This window comes from Phacochoerus africanus, chromosome 8 (assembly GCF_016906955.1).
Source record: "Phacochoerus africanus isolate WHEZ1 chromosome 8, ROS_Pafr_v1, whole genome shotgun sequence".
Classification (NCBI taxonomy): Eukaryota; Metazoa; Chordata; class Mammalia; order Artiodactyla; family Suidae; genus Phacochoerus; species Phacochoerus africanus.
Window position 1 is genome coordinate 147,412,086 of NC_062551.1, and position 17,863 is coordinate 147,429,948.

General features: G+C 43.8%; 1 protein-coding gene across 1 annotated transcript in view; it reads right to left on the bottom strand.

The window, feature by feature from the left end:
- The window catches only part of CACHD1 (cache domain containing 1), a 234,174-nt gene that overhangs the window by 106,402 nt on the left and 109,909 nt on the right, over positions 1 to 17,863 (bottom strand). Inside the window, exon 3 of the mRNA XM_047788785.1 lies at positions 4,895 to 5,043. Coding sequence (XP_047644741.1) covers positions 4,895 to 5,043 — 149 coding nt within the window. The remainder of the gene's footprint in view (positions 1 to 4,894; positions 5,044 to 17,863) is intronic.

Below are 17,863 nucleotides of genomic sequence, written 5' to 3' on the forward strand. Positions count from 1 at the left end.
CAGGTCACATTCATTTAGTATATTCCTTGAATGCATTTTAAAATTCAGGAATATTTATTTTAAAAAGCAACTTTGTTATTTCCATAAGAAAACAGTCTCTCTTGACATAGAGGATAATATAAACTGTTTTTAGTCATGTCCTTAAATTGCTTCCCAAGACTGAGAGTTCCTCCTTTTTGCACGGAACTCCAACATGGACTCCCTGAGACTGAAAATATAGACTTTCTTGGAGGGATTGAAATATAGGAAAGAGAGACTAAAAATGTGCTTGATGGGATACCACAATGGCTGGAAGATGCACATGAACACATTTTAGGAGAGACTGCAAGAAAGGCAGCTAAGCATTCCTACCTGCGCTGACACAAAAAACTTCCTATTAACTTTGCCATCTTTGAATCCTCATTAAAAGGGGAGAGTGCCTCTTAATTCTAGAGAGTGTCTGAGTTCAACCAATGGCCAGAAAAGCATCAGCTCAGCATTCGCTCCAGAAATACCTACACACACTTCCCTGGTGAGTGGGCTCTGGGTAAGCCAAAAAGACTCAGCCTAAGAAAAGGGTAGTTGTCACTGGCACTTTGGGCTGCAGACAGCTGTGATCAGATCTCTCTTTAACATGTCGCCAGAGGGAACCTGTTTTATGTTCACCTGCACATCTTCTGATGACTTAGCTTATTCATCAGAACTGCTCTGGTTTTACAAGGTTCACCCCAGATGGTAGTGGTTGGCTTGTCAATTACGCCCAGTGAGGAGAAGGTTCACGGCAGCTCCAGAGCGTCTCTATCCCACGTCCAACACACAAGTCTAGCCTCTCATACTCATTTGCTTACTCAGCTCGTCCTTCTAAGAGTCTAACTGAGGTCTCATGGATGAGAAACTAAACTAAAGGAGAGATTCCCGGAGGGCAGAAACTACATTTTATGTTTTATTTTATCCACCTAAAGGTAGACCACTTTTTTTTTTTTTTTTTTGCCAAATACTCAGATGGCCTGCACCTCAGACGGCAACCCTTATCTCGGCACATTCAAGAGGGAAATCATTGTCTTTACCCCAAAACATTTTAATGCATATGTACATGGGCGCATGCATGTATGGCTGTTTTCAGAAGTCAGACAATTCTCTTCGACAGCATGGCTGCATCTTATCATGTTATCACTTTTATGAATAATAACTAATCTCCTATCATTAAAATTTCAGGGTATTCACAATATTCTTTCTCTAAATGGCATTACAGTGACTTTCTTTACCAATTTATTTGTATAAATGTGTCTATTTCTTTGTGATATTCATCCAAATGACCAGATCAAATAAGATAAACACTCTTTTGTCTTTTTTTTTTTTTTTTTTTGCCATTTCTTGGGCTGCTCCCACGGCATATGGAGGTTCCCAGGCTAGGGGTCGAATTGGAGCTGTAGCCACCGGCCTACGCCAGAGCCACAGCAACGTGGGATCCGAGCTGAATCTGAGACCGACATCACAGCTCACGGTGACACCGGATCCTTAACCCACTGAGCAAGGCCAGGGGTCGAACCTGCAACGTCATGGTTCCTAGTCGGATTCGTTAACCACTGAGCCACGACAGGAACTCCCTCCTTTGTCTTTTTTTAATTGAAGTATAATTGATTCACAACATTGTGTTAGTTTCAGGTGTACAGCAAAGTGATTCAGACACACACACGCTATCTCTTTCTGATACTTTTCTATTATGTGTTATTATAAGATATTGAGTATAGCTCCCGGGGCTATACAGTAGGACTTGTTGTTTATCTATTTTACAAATGGTAGTATCAGTTAATCCTATACTTCGAATTCACCTCTCCCTCACTTCCTCTTTGGTAACCGTAAGTTTAGTTTCTTTGTCCCTGAATCTGTTTCTGCTTTTGCATATATATATGTTTCTATTTTGTAAATAGGTTCTTCTGTATGGTTGCCTTTTTTTTTTTTTTTTTTGCTTTTGAGGGCTGCATGTGTGGCATGTGTAAGGTTCCCAGGCTAGGGCTCGAATTGGAGCTGCAGCTGCGGGCCTACACCACAGCTCACAGCAATGCCAGATCCTTAACCCACTGAGCGAGGCCATGGATACTAGCAGGCATTCTCATGGATACTATTTGGATTCGTCACCACTGAGTCACACTGGTAACTCCCCATTTGTACTATTTTTTAGATTCCACATATAAGTGATATATACTATTTGTCTCCGTCTGACCTAGTATGATAATCTCTCAGTCCAAGATGTACACTTTTTTTTTTGTCTTTTTGCCTTTTCTAGGGCTGCTCCCCCTGCATATGGAGGTTCCCAGGCTAGGGGTCCAATTGGAGCTGTAGCCGCCGGCCTATGCCAGAGCCACAGCAACACGGGATCCAAGCCTCGACTGCGACCTACACCACAGGTCACGGCAATGCCGGATCCTTAACCCACTGAGCAAGGCCAGGGATTGAACCTGCACCCTCATGGTTCCTAGTCGGATTCGTTAACCACTGCGCCATGACGGGAACTCCAAGATGTACACGTCTAAAGTTCACAGAATCTTCTGCGTTGCTATCCACCTGGTACCGTCTCTGCTTTGAGGAACCACAGCACCTCTCCGCTGTTGTCCTATGTTGCCCTATTAATTATGACCAGTATTTGGCCCTCACCCAATAATTTTCTTGAGCGTCAACATCCACTTACTCAGCCCCACATTCAAATCATTCCACATTCCAACAAAGAGTAATCCAGCATGATTACAAGGTCCCAGGGTGAAGATGGATGAGCTGTACTCTGTGCCCAGAGCAGCAGAGGAGGCAGACCTTCCACGCGCACCATGTGATAATCCAGTGCTCCACTCTAAGAGAGGTGTAGGAGAGTCAGCATGGGAAGGAAAGATGGGGGAGCAAGGAATCTCTGCAGGGAAAAGGTAAATGGGTCGGGGGGGAGGCAATAGGAAGCCACGGAGTGAGGCAAACTGTTGAGTTACTTCTTGAAACATTACTAGAAAGTAATAGCAAGGTGACATTTGGAGTAGATTTACAAATAGAGGCCAGTCAGTTCAAGCTCTTGGGTTCACCTTGAGCTACAGTTCCCACCTCTTGAATTTCTAGTAATGTTTCAAGAAGTAACTCAACAGTTTGCCTCACTCCGTGGCTTCCTATTGCCTCCCCCCACCTCCCATTTACCTTTTCCCTGGAGAGATTCCTTGCTACAGTTCCACTTCGGAAGTCACCAAGCTCTCCCACCTTCGGAAGCAACTTCTTCACCACTGACAATGTGAGCCAGACAATTCTTTGTTTTGCGGGGCTGTCCTGTGCATCATAGAATGTTTGGAGCAGCCCTGACCTTTCCTCACTAGATGCCAGTAGCAACTGCCCCTGCCTTCCAACTGTGACAACAGGAAATGCTTCCAGATATTGCCAGATATCCCTGGGAATAAGGCCGGGGTGGAGGATGCTGCCTGAGAACCACTGTTTGAAGCGTTATTCTAGCTCTAAGGACCTTTCTTCCTTACTAGAATATCTTTTCTCTCATTCAGGAAATGGGTTTTTCTTTTGGTTCAAAACCCAACTAGACCCTCATTTTCAGATTAGAGATGAACTATCTAAAACATTAAGTTACAGATACCCCAAGCATTAAAAAAGGACATCTTGTTTCATGAAACCTAATAAACAAAACATGAAATGTTCGCTATGGTATGAAGGCGTGTAAAGATGATGGCTAATTTCTGTTTAGAACATTCTGATTTGCAACGTACTTTCACAACTGAGTTCATTGAACGCTCACAACACCCTGTGAGGTATCCATTATTGTTCTCATTCTAGAGATGGAGACAGATGGGATCAGAGACATCAAATAGCTGAGACACCTGAGAACTAAGTTCTGAAGCTAAGATTTGTATTCAAGACAGTCTCATTCCAAATTGTATACATCTTCCATTTGGTAAACAATATGAGCTTCTCTAGGCTGCAGGTAGCATAAGTCAGAGAAAAAGGCTCATCCTAACCTCACACAGATGGAGAAATAAAATGACTTGAGCATCCTCTGTTACCTACACAGCCCGCTAAGAAACTATAACAAGTAAAAACTTGTTTGCAGAAGCAAAGCATCATTTAGCCACCAAAAGACAATGCCTTCTTCACCACTTGCACAGTTTTAAGAGCACCTGCTGTGCAAAAAGAAGGGTGATACATACTAATTATAGCGAACATTTACACTCATAATTTTTAAACTTTATTATCATTTTTTTGGTCATTCTCAACAGCAAATTCCAAACTGGTATAATAAAGATTATTAGCCACTGATAGAAAACTGTGCATAAAAATAAACATTAAGTAACATGGTATGGTCACATAGCTCATTAGAGACCAAATCAAAATTAAGTTCTTTGTCTCCTCAGGTAAGTGTTCTTTCTGCTACAATTTCCAGCATCACATGACCCTACCCCCCTCCAGATATCACTATGCCAAGAAATAAAAGTATCCTCAACCAGTCAGATACTAATTCTCTTCCAACAGTATCTGAAGCCACATCTACCTTGGTAGTTTTAAAGGCACTATAAAATATGCCCTGGGAACTTTTCTTACTCTTATCGAAGAAGGAAAGTATTTCTTTAAATTAAGCAAATTACCGGAATCAGACTCATGATCCATTGGTTAACACGTGCAATTTTCTAGACTTAGTCAACTCTGTACTCAAACAATACTTCATACCTTTGAGCCTGGATTCCAGCCTGACAAAGAGGTGAGCAGGAGAGGAATGTCCTCGCTATAATCACACTTATTTAAAAATTACTTATCTATGTCAAGATGAGGGGCTTCTTAAGCTAGGAATAGCATCTATCTTGCAGTAAACAGGTATTAGACTATGGACGAAAAGCAATTCAATTCCTGATTAAAACGACAACAAAAAGACCCTGAGTCTTACTCCATCATGGAAGGCGGAATAGTGCAGCAATCCTGGATTGCGGTGAGAGGAGCGGTGAGGTGAGCTGTGTAGGATGCCTCTACGACTTGCTTGTTCCGGTTGACCACATCCAAGTAACGGTTGAACTTCTCTCGGATTTTTTTGGCCAGCTGTGGGATGAGAATAAGCAAAATAAATGGAAAGGCCAATAACCCGTTGTACTTTTTCCTATAAGCTAATTCATTTGTGTCACAAGCTACATGTATTAAACTTCAGGTAAAACACACACACCCAAGTCTTATTTCACTGTGTAAATTGAAACAAAAACTGCAAAATGCCCAGAAGTCACAGAAGGATACTCACATAGTGATAAAATAATAACTTCTATCTGATAATAGAGAATGATACATTAAAAATGTCTCCCATGTTCAAATACAAATAGGACAATATTCTTCCATAAAATGCCTTGCTGGAGAAAGGAAAACAAAGTCTATTGCTATCATTGCAGGCATGATTTTTGGTATTTGGAGGTACAATTCGAGCAACAATAGTGATTGGAAGTAAAAACTATTCATGGTTCTGGATTCGTACAGGTTTTTCAGGGGGAAACTATATGAAGGAAGGGAAGTGACATTCAGTGTCTTCTGCCACACAACTCCAGGGGGCGCCATTTAAAGCCTTTCACGTGAATGGCAAATCTCAGAAGTTGTACAATGAAGATATCCATACAAAACACAATGTATAGTTAGAAATATCCTTGTGCTTGGTCTGTTACACCTTTCACGTGGACAAATGTCTTTCCTAACTGCGGTGAACAGAACACTTCATCATAAACGCTTTATCATAATAGACTTCCATATGGGAATAGCAAAAGCAAATTGCTAAGCATACTGCTTTTTCCTTCATTGTTCCCACCAAATATCACAGCTTAATTACAGATCTCCAAGGAAAATGGTGTGTTTTTCTTCCCCTTAAACAAAACGTTACCCAAATGAAATGACTGATAGAATTATAGCTAATTGGTTTTGTAGAGCTATTCATTATCAGCACACCAGAGGGGAACTAATCACCTCCTCTGGGTCATGCATCTCACACAATTCAGCAGCTTACAGGCTGAGAACATGAAGCCAAATCAGAGCATCTTTATTTGTTATTTTCAAGCCATTTTTCAAATGTGATTTTCTTCCGGGGATATCTGAGCACTTTCAAAGTTTCAATTAAATAATGGAGGTTCTCAGCCTTGTTAAATATTGTACAAACTATGAAGTTTAGAAAATTTTCCAGACGTAAGAGGATGAGTGTAATGTTTAATGGGGCAATGGGTTGTCCAAATCCACTTCAACATTTTCAAAGGACAAACTGTGTGTCTAAAAAACTAACAAGTCTACCTGCAGTAAGACTCCCCGAGCTAGAGTTTTTACTATTAATAAAAATGTAGACGGAGTTCCCATCGTGGCGCAGTGGTTAACGAATCCGACTAGGAACCATGAGGTTGCGGGTTCGCTCCCTGCCCTTGCTCAGTGGGTTAGTGATCCGGCGTTGCCGTGAGCTGTGGTGTAGGTTGCAGACGCGGCTTGGATCCCGAGTTGCTGTGGCTCTGGCGTAGGCTGGTGGCTACAGCTCCGATTCAACCCCTAGCCTGGGAACCTCCATATGCCGGGGGAGTGGCCCAAGACATAGCAACAACAACAACAATAACAACAACAACAAAAGACAAAAACAAAAAAAAAAATGTAGGGAGTTCCCACTGTGGCACAGTGGGTTAAGGATCCGGCACCATATCTGTAGCTCCTTGGGTTGTGTGGAAGCATAGGTTTGATCCCCGGGCAGGCACAATGGGCTAAGGATCTGGCATTGCCACTGCCGTTGTGTAGGTTGCACCTGTGGCTCAGATTCCATCCGTGGCCCGGGAGCTTCCATATGCCACCAGACTGGCAAAAAATAAAAATTAAAAAATCACATTTTTCTTGCTGTCTTTGCAATAAAATGTATAGATACAGTTAACTTCCCAATTTAATCAAGACCACCGGTGGTTGTGCCTCTCAAGGGGACATTTGGCAAAGTCTGGAGACAGTTTTGACTGTTACAACTTGGTGGACGGTGCTACTGGCATCTAGTTGGTGGAGGCCAGGATCCTCTTACAACACACAGGGCTACTCCTGATAACCAAGAATTATATGTCCCCAAAGTTAATGGTGCCTAATTTGAGAAAATCAAATGTAGAAAAAAACTCAAAAATAATTATGCCAGGAATTTCCGTTGTGGTGTAGCAGAAGCAAATGAGAATGTGGGTTCAATCCCTGGCCTCACTCAGTGGCACGGGGATCCAGCATTGCTGTGGCTGTGGTGTAGGCTGGCAGCTGCAGCTCCAGTTCGACCTGGGAACTTCCATATGCCACAGATGTGGCCCTAAAAACGAAACAAAACACAATGATGATGATGACAATAATAATAGTAATTCCAATTTGTAATTCAGCCAATAGGTCCCAAATTGTTCTTCTAGGTTAGTTCTGCCCCCATTTGAAATGATTTCTTACGAAGGAAACGAATCTAAGAAATCTCAATGTTTATATATTTCTATTTCATTCCTTGGTTTTCCTTTCCCAAAGCAATATGAAAGAGGCCATCAAATATACCGGTAATTCTTCAAAATGTAACCCAAATACAGAGACAGGACTACTCACTATCAGTACATATACCCATGTGTTTAACAGCAGCTTACACTAATCAAAAACCTTCTTTGCCTAGACTTTCAGAGTCAATGGGCAGGTGAGGATGACAGGAACAAGTCTATCTTTAAAAGCTGATATATATTCTCAGAGTGTTATACACCCCCTCATGTTATCATCTGTTTAACATCTGGTTACCCCACTAGACTGTATGCTCTGTAAGGGAAGGTACTACATATGCTTTTGTTTCTCTCTATATTTTCTGCACCTACTACACTACCTGGCAATTATAGCAGACAAAACTAATGAATGAATAAAGATCAAAGAAATATACCCCAGAGCATCCTCGACCTTATCTTTTGGTCTAAGATTGTAACATCTTGACAAACATGGAATACTTATTTTTAAAACATACAACAAATGGAGCTCCCTGGGTTAAGGATCCAGCGGCACCGTCACCACTGTGGCTCAGGTCACCCCTGTGGCAAGGGTTCGATCCCTGGCCTGAGGACTTTCACATGCCACAGGTATGGCTAAAAACACCACCACCAAAAATATGTATTTTCTCTTTAAGGCCCACAATAAAATTAAGTTAAAAATTAATTTCAATTTAAATTAATTTAAAAATTAATTTCCCCACCTACAAGGATGGTCTTTCATTGCGCTTGAGGACAAATGTTCTGTAACAGAATAAATATAAGGTGTGCTTAAAACGACTAAAATACCAAACAAAATCTTCACAAACCCACTTCTAAAAGGAAAAGGGAAACTGCGAACACTTCCGTCTTTCTCTCACACATATACAAACATAAACTCTAGAGGAATACTCAAGGGTTTCTTCTACACATTTGGAGAATTCTAACTTTAAAAAAGTCAGATCTAGCTCACTGTGATATTCTAATCTGGCTCACTACCTGTTTTTGCATAAGCTAAGAATGACTCTTACATTTTTAAATGTAATTTTTAAAAGGTATTTTGGGGAGTTCCCATCATGCCTGAGGGGTTAACGAACCTGACTAGCATCCATGAGGATGCAGGTTCGATCCCTGGCCTTGCTCAGTGGGTTAAGGATTTGACATTGCTGTGAGCTGTGGTGTAGGTCGCAGATGAGGCGAGGACCCCATGTTGGTGTGGCTGTGGCGTAGGCCAGCAGCTACAGCTCCGATTCCACCCCTAGCCCGGGAACCTCCACGTGCCGCAGGTGTGGCCCTAAAAAGATAAATAAATAAATAAAAATAAATAAAAGGGATTTGGGGAGTTCCCTGGTGGCCTAGCAATTTATGGGTCTGGTGCTGTCACTGCTGGGGCTTGGGTCCAATCCCCGACCTGGGAACTTTCACATGCCCCAGGCGTGGCCAAAACATGAATGAAAGAAAGGGTATTTTGTGATCCTTGCTAACTACTTGAAATTGGAATTTGAGTGGTCACAGTTTTATTGAAACACAGACATTTGTTTACATATTGCTATGGCTACTTTCATTCTACAAAGGCGGAGTTAAAGAGTTGGAATAAAGACTGCACGGCTTACTTTGCTACAGGTAGAAAGTAAAAGCCCCAACATGTCCCAGATTGAGCCATAATTCCAGGTATTTTATAAAAATTGGCTTCGATGCCTCTCTATGGAGAGGTGGGGGTTCCTTTGCTCCCACTGCTTGAATCTGGGTAGGCTTCCAACGGCTTCTGCCAGAAGAGCTGAGAGAAGGTGATGCTATGGAAATTGGAAGCCTTGTAAGCCTAGGTCACAAAGGGCTCTGCAGCTTCCGCCTGTCTTTCTTGGCATAGGCTCAAGTACCAGTGTTGTAAGAAGTCCAAGACACATGGGGAGGCCACGGTTAAGTGTTTGGTTGGCAGCTCTAGCTGAGTTAAGTCTTCAAGTCATCCCAGCCCCAGCTCCGGATATGAATCAAAAAGCCTCGAGATAGTTCCAGCCCCTGGTTTTCGCTGATGAAGCCCCGGGCATCAAGCAACAGAGTTAAGCCATCCTTACCATACCTGAACCACAGAATCTGTAGGCATAAAGAATCAGTTGTTTACATCACTGAGTTTCGGGGAGGCTGAATTCCATTCTAAGATAAACACGTGGAAGCTGAGCTAAGCAAAGTTGCTCAGATGGAAGCACTGCCTCTAAATTATCAGAATTATCAAGACTCTAGCTTGTGAATTATAGATGGAGTGCAAAGAGATTTCAGAATTCTTCATAAAATTATGATAGCTGCTGGATAGGGGTACTTACCCATATACTAGGTACAGGACCCCAAAATGGAGGTACTGTCATTTTAAATCGATGAGCCACAAAATAAAAGAACCCACCCACTCATTCAAACTCAGAACCATCTGGTTTATAAAACCTGTGTGGGAGGATCAGCATAAATGAATCTGACTAGTATTGATGAGGACACAGGTTCAATACCTGGCCTCGCTCAGTGGGTTAAGGATCCAGCATTGCCATGAGCTGTGGTGTAGGTCGCAGATGCAGCTCGGATTCCTCATTGCTGTAGCTGTGTTGTAGGCTGGCGGCATAGACCCCTAGCCTGGGAACCTCCATATGTCATGGGTGCGGCCCTAAACAAACAAACAAAAACCTGTGTTTACCTGCTCAGCTATGGCGCCCCAAACAAACCAAATTGAAGAGTAGTCACAACAGCGGTTTGTCATTTAAATTCTTAAAATTTAAAGTCATATAAACTGAGGAATGGAGCTCCTATTAACATAATCAGTCAAGGTGCAGACTGGGCTCGCTGTGGAACTGAGTGTTCCTTGGATGGGGGTGGGTACTGGCTGATGGGAGAGAGGCCTTGCCTGGGAATGGGGGGTGGGTGGGGGGGACCTGCCTTTGGCCTCCTGGTTAGGATGGGCCTCAGGCTGCATTGCTCATTGGTGGAGGCAGGAACTTACGAGCAGCCCCAGAGACACATGGCAATTAACCAAGGTCTCAAAAAAGCAAGCAAGCTCTCTCCACTTAGATTCGCACCTTGTGGTCAGAAACTCCTCAGTGTTTCATGTTGTCAGTCCCATCTTGCTTTATTTAAAAAATTAGTCACCAACATTTGTTGGGGGCTTCCTATGTACAAGGCATGCTTATAAGTACCTCATAAGCGTATATTCATCTAATCTTTCAAGGAGCCCGAGCAAGTGCACGCTGAAGGTTACATAACTTGCTCAAGGTCACAAAGCCAGGAAGCAGTGGAGCCGGGGTCCAAAGCCAAGAGTATTCTGCTTCAGAGCCAAAGCTTCGGCCCTTGCGGAACACTGCTGCGCTCTGTAAATGCACGGACGGACAAACTCCCCCACCCCCATATCTTCTCAAATCCATTTTGACAAATGCTCTGAAATCCTCGGCAGAATACTCTAAGCCACAGAGTCTCAAGACTTTATAACAAGAAGTAGATTTTTTAATAGTTAGTATTTCATTTAGAATTCTTTATAAGTCCTATGAAAATCAAAACTCTGAAGAAGTTTAGAATTGCTGAATTCTACCAGTACCATGAAAAAGGGTTGGGGCTGCATATGAAGAAATGTATCCTCCAGAACAAGGTCTGTTATCACCCGACTACTGTGGTAGGAGTTACACTAAACTACCTTAAATTGTTCTAATTCCTCCAGGGTGTTGGATCGTTGGTTTCTAACCTGGAAGGAGAACAGAATGAAGGTACCTCTTCCTCTCCTTCAGGAGGTGAATTTCAGGATTTGACATTTTCCTCTGGGTTTTGACCTGAATTGATTTATCTGTCATTATAGAGTAGAAAGATGAAATTGTAATTCCCATTTTATGTGTGGGGAAAAAAAAAAAAAAAGAGGCATATGGAGCTTAAGCATCTCTGGACTCCCCGGGGGTGCTCAGGCCTCCTGTGACTCCACTGCCTGAGATGACCTCTGTGTGCCCTTGGGACAAGGACGGTGATGGTGACTCGCTATAGACACCACATGCCCCATTCTGGGGTCTTCTTTTCCTTCTCTCAAAGCAATCTCTTTTAGCATGTCAACCAAATCTAGGTTGCTCGGCAAGCATTAACAGAATTTATTAGAGTAAAGACAGCCCACAGAGAGATTAAGTCCTGAATGTATCTTTTAAACTCAAGAGGACCGGCTACCAAGGCGGAAACTTCCAAGAGGCCAGACAGATTCTGGGTCTGTATCCTGCCATGATCCCTGCCGTCAAGAGAAAACAAAGGACATTCTCAACAAAAAAGCTACAGGTGGACCCACAATCCTCCTCAGTGTAATTAAAAACATTTTTCTTTCCACAGCTCAGCTTTCATCTTTTATCCTTCTTTATCCTCTCCCCTTCATCCCCTAAGGGGATCCTGAATGCTGATGAGGCGACGGGACTAAAACCATCTTGTCATCTTTTGGGTCAATTCTTCAGCCAGCCAGCATCCAGCCACGGGTCAAAGGATGAGGAGGTAGCACGCCGGTCCCCATGGGAACGGATTCGAATTTGTCATCATCTCCAGTGACAACGTTTCATCACAACATCAATGAATCTCTTCCTTGAATTTCACTTCCCTTAATTTTCCCAGAGACATTTCTGTCATTTGCATACTTCCCCAGAGCCGCCCGCAACCCCTCCACACACACACACACACACACACACACACACACACACACACACACACACCCCCGCTTTTAAAGCTCTTTTTACCTTAGCTTTGTACTTGTAAAGACTGGAGGTGGGCTGGGCACATGGTTAGAACAAGGTAAAGGAAAACAAAATGCAAAGGCATCGTACACATTTTATTTATGCTCCTTTCCTAAAAGGAAGGGCCAGAAGCAGTTTTGAATGTTAGGGACAGCTTTATTTAAAACACCTAACGCTGAGGCTGACAGGCACAGACAGGACGGGTACTCTAGGGGACTGGAGATTCAGAGCAAAATTCCTATTGAATGTCGAAGAGCTTAACATGTGACATTCAAAAACCTTTGTGCTGCGCGAAGCATTTAACAGCTGATGACCCTTTCCTTCGGTGCCAGCCTTATTACTCCACGAAAATAAACCTTTTTGTTTTCCTGCCAGGTTCAGAATTTGCTTCTTTCACCAAAGACATGATTTCAAGTATACGCAAGCGCAAATATTTAACATCTCTGAACATCACACCATCGCATGGCAAAGTTCAAGGACACGTTGTTTCATGTTGCATACTCTCTACAAGATATAAGAAAAAAACCCTACAGTTGCTATTATTTTTATTAGTATCAGTAGTGATATTCCAGACAGCTCTCCCAATTATTAGCGGAGAATTGGGGCAAGGTCTTTGACTTCCCTTAGCCTGGGTGTCCTGAGGAAAGCAGGAATCGTGTGGTTTTTCAAGGGCTTCTTGTGATGTTTCAATGAGACAATGACTACATAAAGCCTGGGATGCGTACCAGGGGTTATTTTCATTGCTATATTCCATCTCTGGATTTAGGATGAGCGCGTGATGGTGATAGGAAATACTGTGGAGTCTAAATTTCCCCCAATTAGAGCCTTACATCACGGGAAAGGGACTACCTGAACAATAACCTTTTTTTTTTTTTTTTTTCCTCATGGTTAATGCACAGGGGCCTTGACTCCTGCACATCCTCATGCACAGGGTCTGGGTGGGGGGAAAAAGCATTTTTCCCCCCCTTAAAAATTCAAAGCAAAACGGCATAGAGAGCTTAAGCGCTGGAGTCTCATAAGTTGGAGTTAAATCCAGCCCTGTCACTTACTAGGTAAGTGGAATCAAGCAAATGATTGTTCTAAGCCTCAACTGATTTACCTCTAAACTGGAAACAGTAATAGCTGCTTCATGACATTGTCTGAGAACTAAGAGGGATGATGTTGATGAAGGGTTTAGCAGCGTGTCTAACGGACTATATGTGCCAAATGAGCGTTGGAGAGGGTTGTTTTGCTGTTGTCGTCCTTGCTATCCTCGTCACTGTTACCATCATTGGGTGGACCTTGGTCATAGGAGCAGGGCCCTTGGTGCCTCTTCCCCAGCCCTGCGGCCTGTAGGTTGTATAATTATGGTCGTAGGTAGTTCAGGACTCCTCTGGGATCCTCCTTTTCTAAACTTGAGGATCTAATAATGCCTTGACTCTTGTGTCACACTTTTCCATTTTCAAAGCCCTTTTGCAAGGCTCATCTCATGTGTGCCTTCCACCAACCGCAGGAGTTGGGCAGAACAGATATTCCTGCCCTGTCTCTACCATCAGGAAATCAAGACGCAGTGGTGTGCCCAAGCTCATGCTGAGTAAGTGCAGAAAACAAAGACACCACTGCTTCTAATCCGGGGCTCCATCCCCTTTCTGCTACAAGCTCCCTCAAATGGCAGAAAAAATGGGAACTCTCCCAGATCAAATTATCTAAGTTCTACTCGTGCTTCCAGTCCCAGCTCCACTATTACCTCTCTGAAGCCTTCTCGAGCCCTTCTTTCCCCAAATTGCCTAGGACTTGGCATCTGCGCCACCTGTGGTTGATCTTTCCTCCTTCAAAGATTCCATTTCCCCCAAGAAACCAACACATAACAATGGTGAGCATTTAAGGATTGTTTACTATGTGCCAGGCACTCTCAAAGGGCAATTTTAGGGGATGTCTTTATTAATGTTCACAACTCCTGGTACTTATTAAATGCTATTTTTATAGATAGTTCTGATAGATGAACTTGCCCAAGGACACTCAGCTAATAAAATAATTAGATCAATTCCACACCGCTGAACTACTGTACTATGCATTTTTCTTTCACGCGCACCTCACATCCAGAAGAGCAGGCATAACTGGAGTCATTTCCCCTCAGACAATCTAGTATTACCGCCATATCGGAATAACCTGGTTCCAGTTCAACAAAGGGCGACGACCATAGGAATATTGTCTATTTCTGGTTCAAGCCCATCAGAAACTCTGGCTCATCCAATTCCCTATCTTCACCTGCCTCCTGGCTTATATCAGTGGCTCTGGAATAAGTCTTGCTGAATAAGGAGCACCAGGAAAGGTACCCTGATGGCAACTGGCCATAGGTATGGCATGGCTGCTCGTTCACTACCAGCCCGGGGGGCAGCATGCAATGGCCTAGGCATGGCAGGCCATGCCACAGGACAGGAGAGATGAAGGCTCAGGGGTGGGATGGGGCTAGTCTGAATTTCCAATGGCCCGAGGGGGCTTCAGGGTTGTCTGATGGATGTGTGGGAATCGCACATCCAACGGAGAAGTGGGGCAGCCGCTGACAGACGAACTGCAGGTGGACCAGGAAGATTTATGTGCAAGGCTGTCTGGGCTCCAGGGTCACATACCCAGATCCTGGGAGAGGTGGGGCCCCTGTCACTGAGCTGGGGGGTGAGGGGGAGTGAGATGGAAAAAACAGAAGGCAAGTGCTGACATGCCAGAGAGCTGTAGGAGGCTGAGCTCGGGAAACAGCTTCTCTCTCAAAGCAAAATGCAGGTTTGCTTTCAAGGTTATGATGGGGTTTGGTGCGGGCAGCGGTTTGTGTTGGGTATTCCAAGAGAGTCATGGAAACACCAAGCCAAGCCTCCAGAAAGCCAAGGTTCTCAACGCCAGGGCTCAATGCGCTCTTGCCCTGTTGTTCACCCCATTTTACCCTTAACAACCGGATCACAACAAAAGAAACAAAAGGAAGCATGGACTTCAACCCACTTCTCCCCACTTCGCTCTGTAATAGGAGCCCATGGGCGGAGGTTCCTTTAAACCAAAATAAGCAAGTGCTCAGGCCTTAAAACTTTACAGCCTGTTCCTTTAGGAGGGAAAAGCAGTTTAACCTAGTCTTAACCTTCGAAAGAATCAAGAGGCTGTAAAGTGGGGCGAGGGGGGAGGAACAGGAGCCCCAGCAGGGAGAAGAATCTCATGTTTTACATGACAACGTTTGAGATCAGTTTTCCTAGTTCGTGAATCAGGGAGGAAAGGGGTTAAAATACCCTGGGTTCAAGAACTTAGAAGAATTCTCTGGCGGTCCATGAAGGACACAGAGAAAAGGAAAGAAAACCCAGACCCATTACTCTTACCATGTAAAGCTCTTACGTAGAGTAAAAGTATTTTGGCTGAGCGCATCAACACCAAGTCTAGCTTAGAAGCACCGCAGGTAACGGGGTGGGGTGGGGATGCATTAAGGGAACTGGGGTCCATTGGGAGGGCTCTGGGGACCTGCAGCTTCACAGGAGCCCAGGCTCTCTTCCCCCACCCCCAGGGCACATCACTTCTCATTATCCCGAACCAACCTTGCAGCCTGGGCCAGAGCCTGGCACAACTGCAGGGACTCAGGAAATGTTCGCTGTATACATGAAGGACAAAACCTGAGCTCCAGTAAGAGGCCAACTGACCAGAGTGTGTGTGGGGGTTCTTCATGGGTCCTTGGAGGGCATACGGGTCAAATACTTGCGAGCGAGTGTCCATTAGCTCAGCAATGAAGTGGAAAGATGAGACGGGCAGGGAAACAAAACTCTGCCACTAAACACGCCCTCCTCCTCAACCTGGCCAAGAACGCAGTAGATTCCATTCCTGGGAAGATAGACTGGCGACACGACTGAAAAACACCTAGATGTTACTATTTCCCTTTTCTTAATAACCAGCTACCCTGACTTACCTTTCCAATGGAAGATGATATTGCGCCATTGCAGGACTTTGCTGATACGCAGGTCTAACAGCAGCAGACACTCTCCCATGTGCATGTCACACTCTCCCTGTGCACGTCACAGGCTAATGTGCAGTGTATTCCATTTTTCGAGTAACAACTTTCCACCATATAGAGTCCTTTTAAAACTAAGGAAAAATAACAGTACGAGTGACAGCATCCTACCAACATTTGACTTCTTCAGCTGTTGAAAACTGGTGTTGCGATCAACAATCACCTGAGTCTTCGGTATGGCCCGACTCTCTTAGGCTGCAGAACGACTCTCTCCCCTGGTCCAAGATCATGCAATGAAACCAGCTTGTACTATGCTTGTCTCGATAGACAGGAAAGGCACTTGTTGGCTTTAACTTCGAGATACTTGCGTGGTGGCAAAACCGCCCTTGAGGTCTAGGGGGCCTTTATAACGCAGGCCTGAAGCTCCAAGTACTTATACAGAGAGAAAAGTTTATGTTTTCTTCTTTTTAACTTTTATTTATTTAAAAAAAATTTTTTTTTGGCTGCACCCATGGCATATGGAAATTCCTGGCCGGGGATTGAACCCGAGCTGCAGCTACAACCAATGCCACAGCGGTGGCAACATTGGATCCTTCACCCACTGTGCCACAGAGGGAACTCTGTTGCTTTTTTAAAAGGATAATTAAGAGAAACAACAGCACGCACATAGACCACTTCGATGAGGTGCAAATGTTGGATGCTAGCAGGAAATGTCTTGCAATGAAGAGTTGCTAGAAACACCAACATAAAATGTTTCCCATGTGGGTTCCACACCAGAGGAATGAGGACTGTTTGCCTCCACCACCACATTTTTATTACAGCCTTCTCTGAACTACTCTGGGTGTCGCCCGGCCAAGCTGCATCTGATGTCAAGCTGCATCTGATGTCATTCTTGAACTCACTGTTGGATTTAGAAAGGTCTTCTCATCCCCTCGCTGGTGACAGAGAGGACTGCAAACAGAAGAACCGGGGTATGTGTGCTCTTCTCCGGCTGTTTGCTTCCATAGGACTCACGCCCACACCTTCCTCTATGGTGCCTGACATGGGTGTCCGAGGATGTGACAATGACACTTCTCAATGATCTGCAGAGAGCCAGCATGCACTTTGCAGCATATAAAAAGATGAAAGGCTGCTTAAGTAACACCCAGTGAGAATGCCCGTGAGCACTTATTCCAACATGCTCCTTACCTGCCCAGAATCTTCTAATATTGTACGTAAAGCTGTAGTTCTTGGTAAGCATCCAATCTGAATACCACATGTTATTTCATGGAACCAGATTTTCAAAGCATTTGGCCAATTCAGGGTGCTTGACATTAGCAGCAATTAACTCCTTTGCATCCTTGTCATACGTATTTCCTATTGTACCAAGGAATAAATGAGGGATAAGTTGGTCCCTGCTTTTAAGTTGCTTGCTACGTTTCAAAATACACTCTGGGTTTCTGCTTATGCATTCTACCAGTGCAGATGATTTGAACTTTTTTTTCTTTTTCCTTTTTTTTTTCTTTTTGTTAGTAGGAGCAGCAGTACTTTCACGTGGAAAATGGAGTTGGAGGGCAGAGGTGACGATTTAATGAAATCTTAGCTGCTATCTTCTCACCAGCATTTCCCTATACTATCCAACCTCGAGATATTAAAAGTGTGTGTAGAATGGGCTTAATTGTTTCCACGTTTAATGGCATGTTCATTTCTCCTGATGAAGTCTTTCTGGAGTTTTAGAATGAGGATGG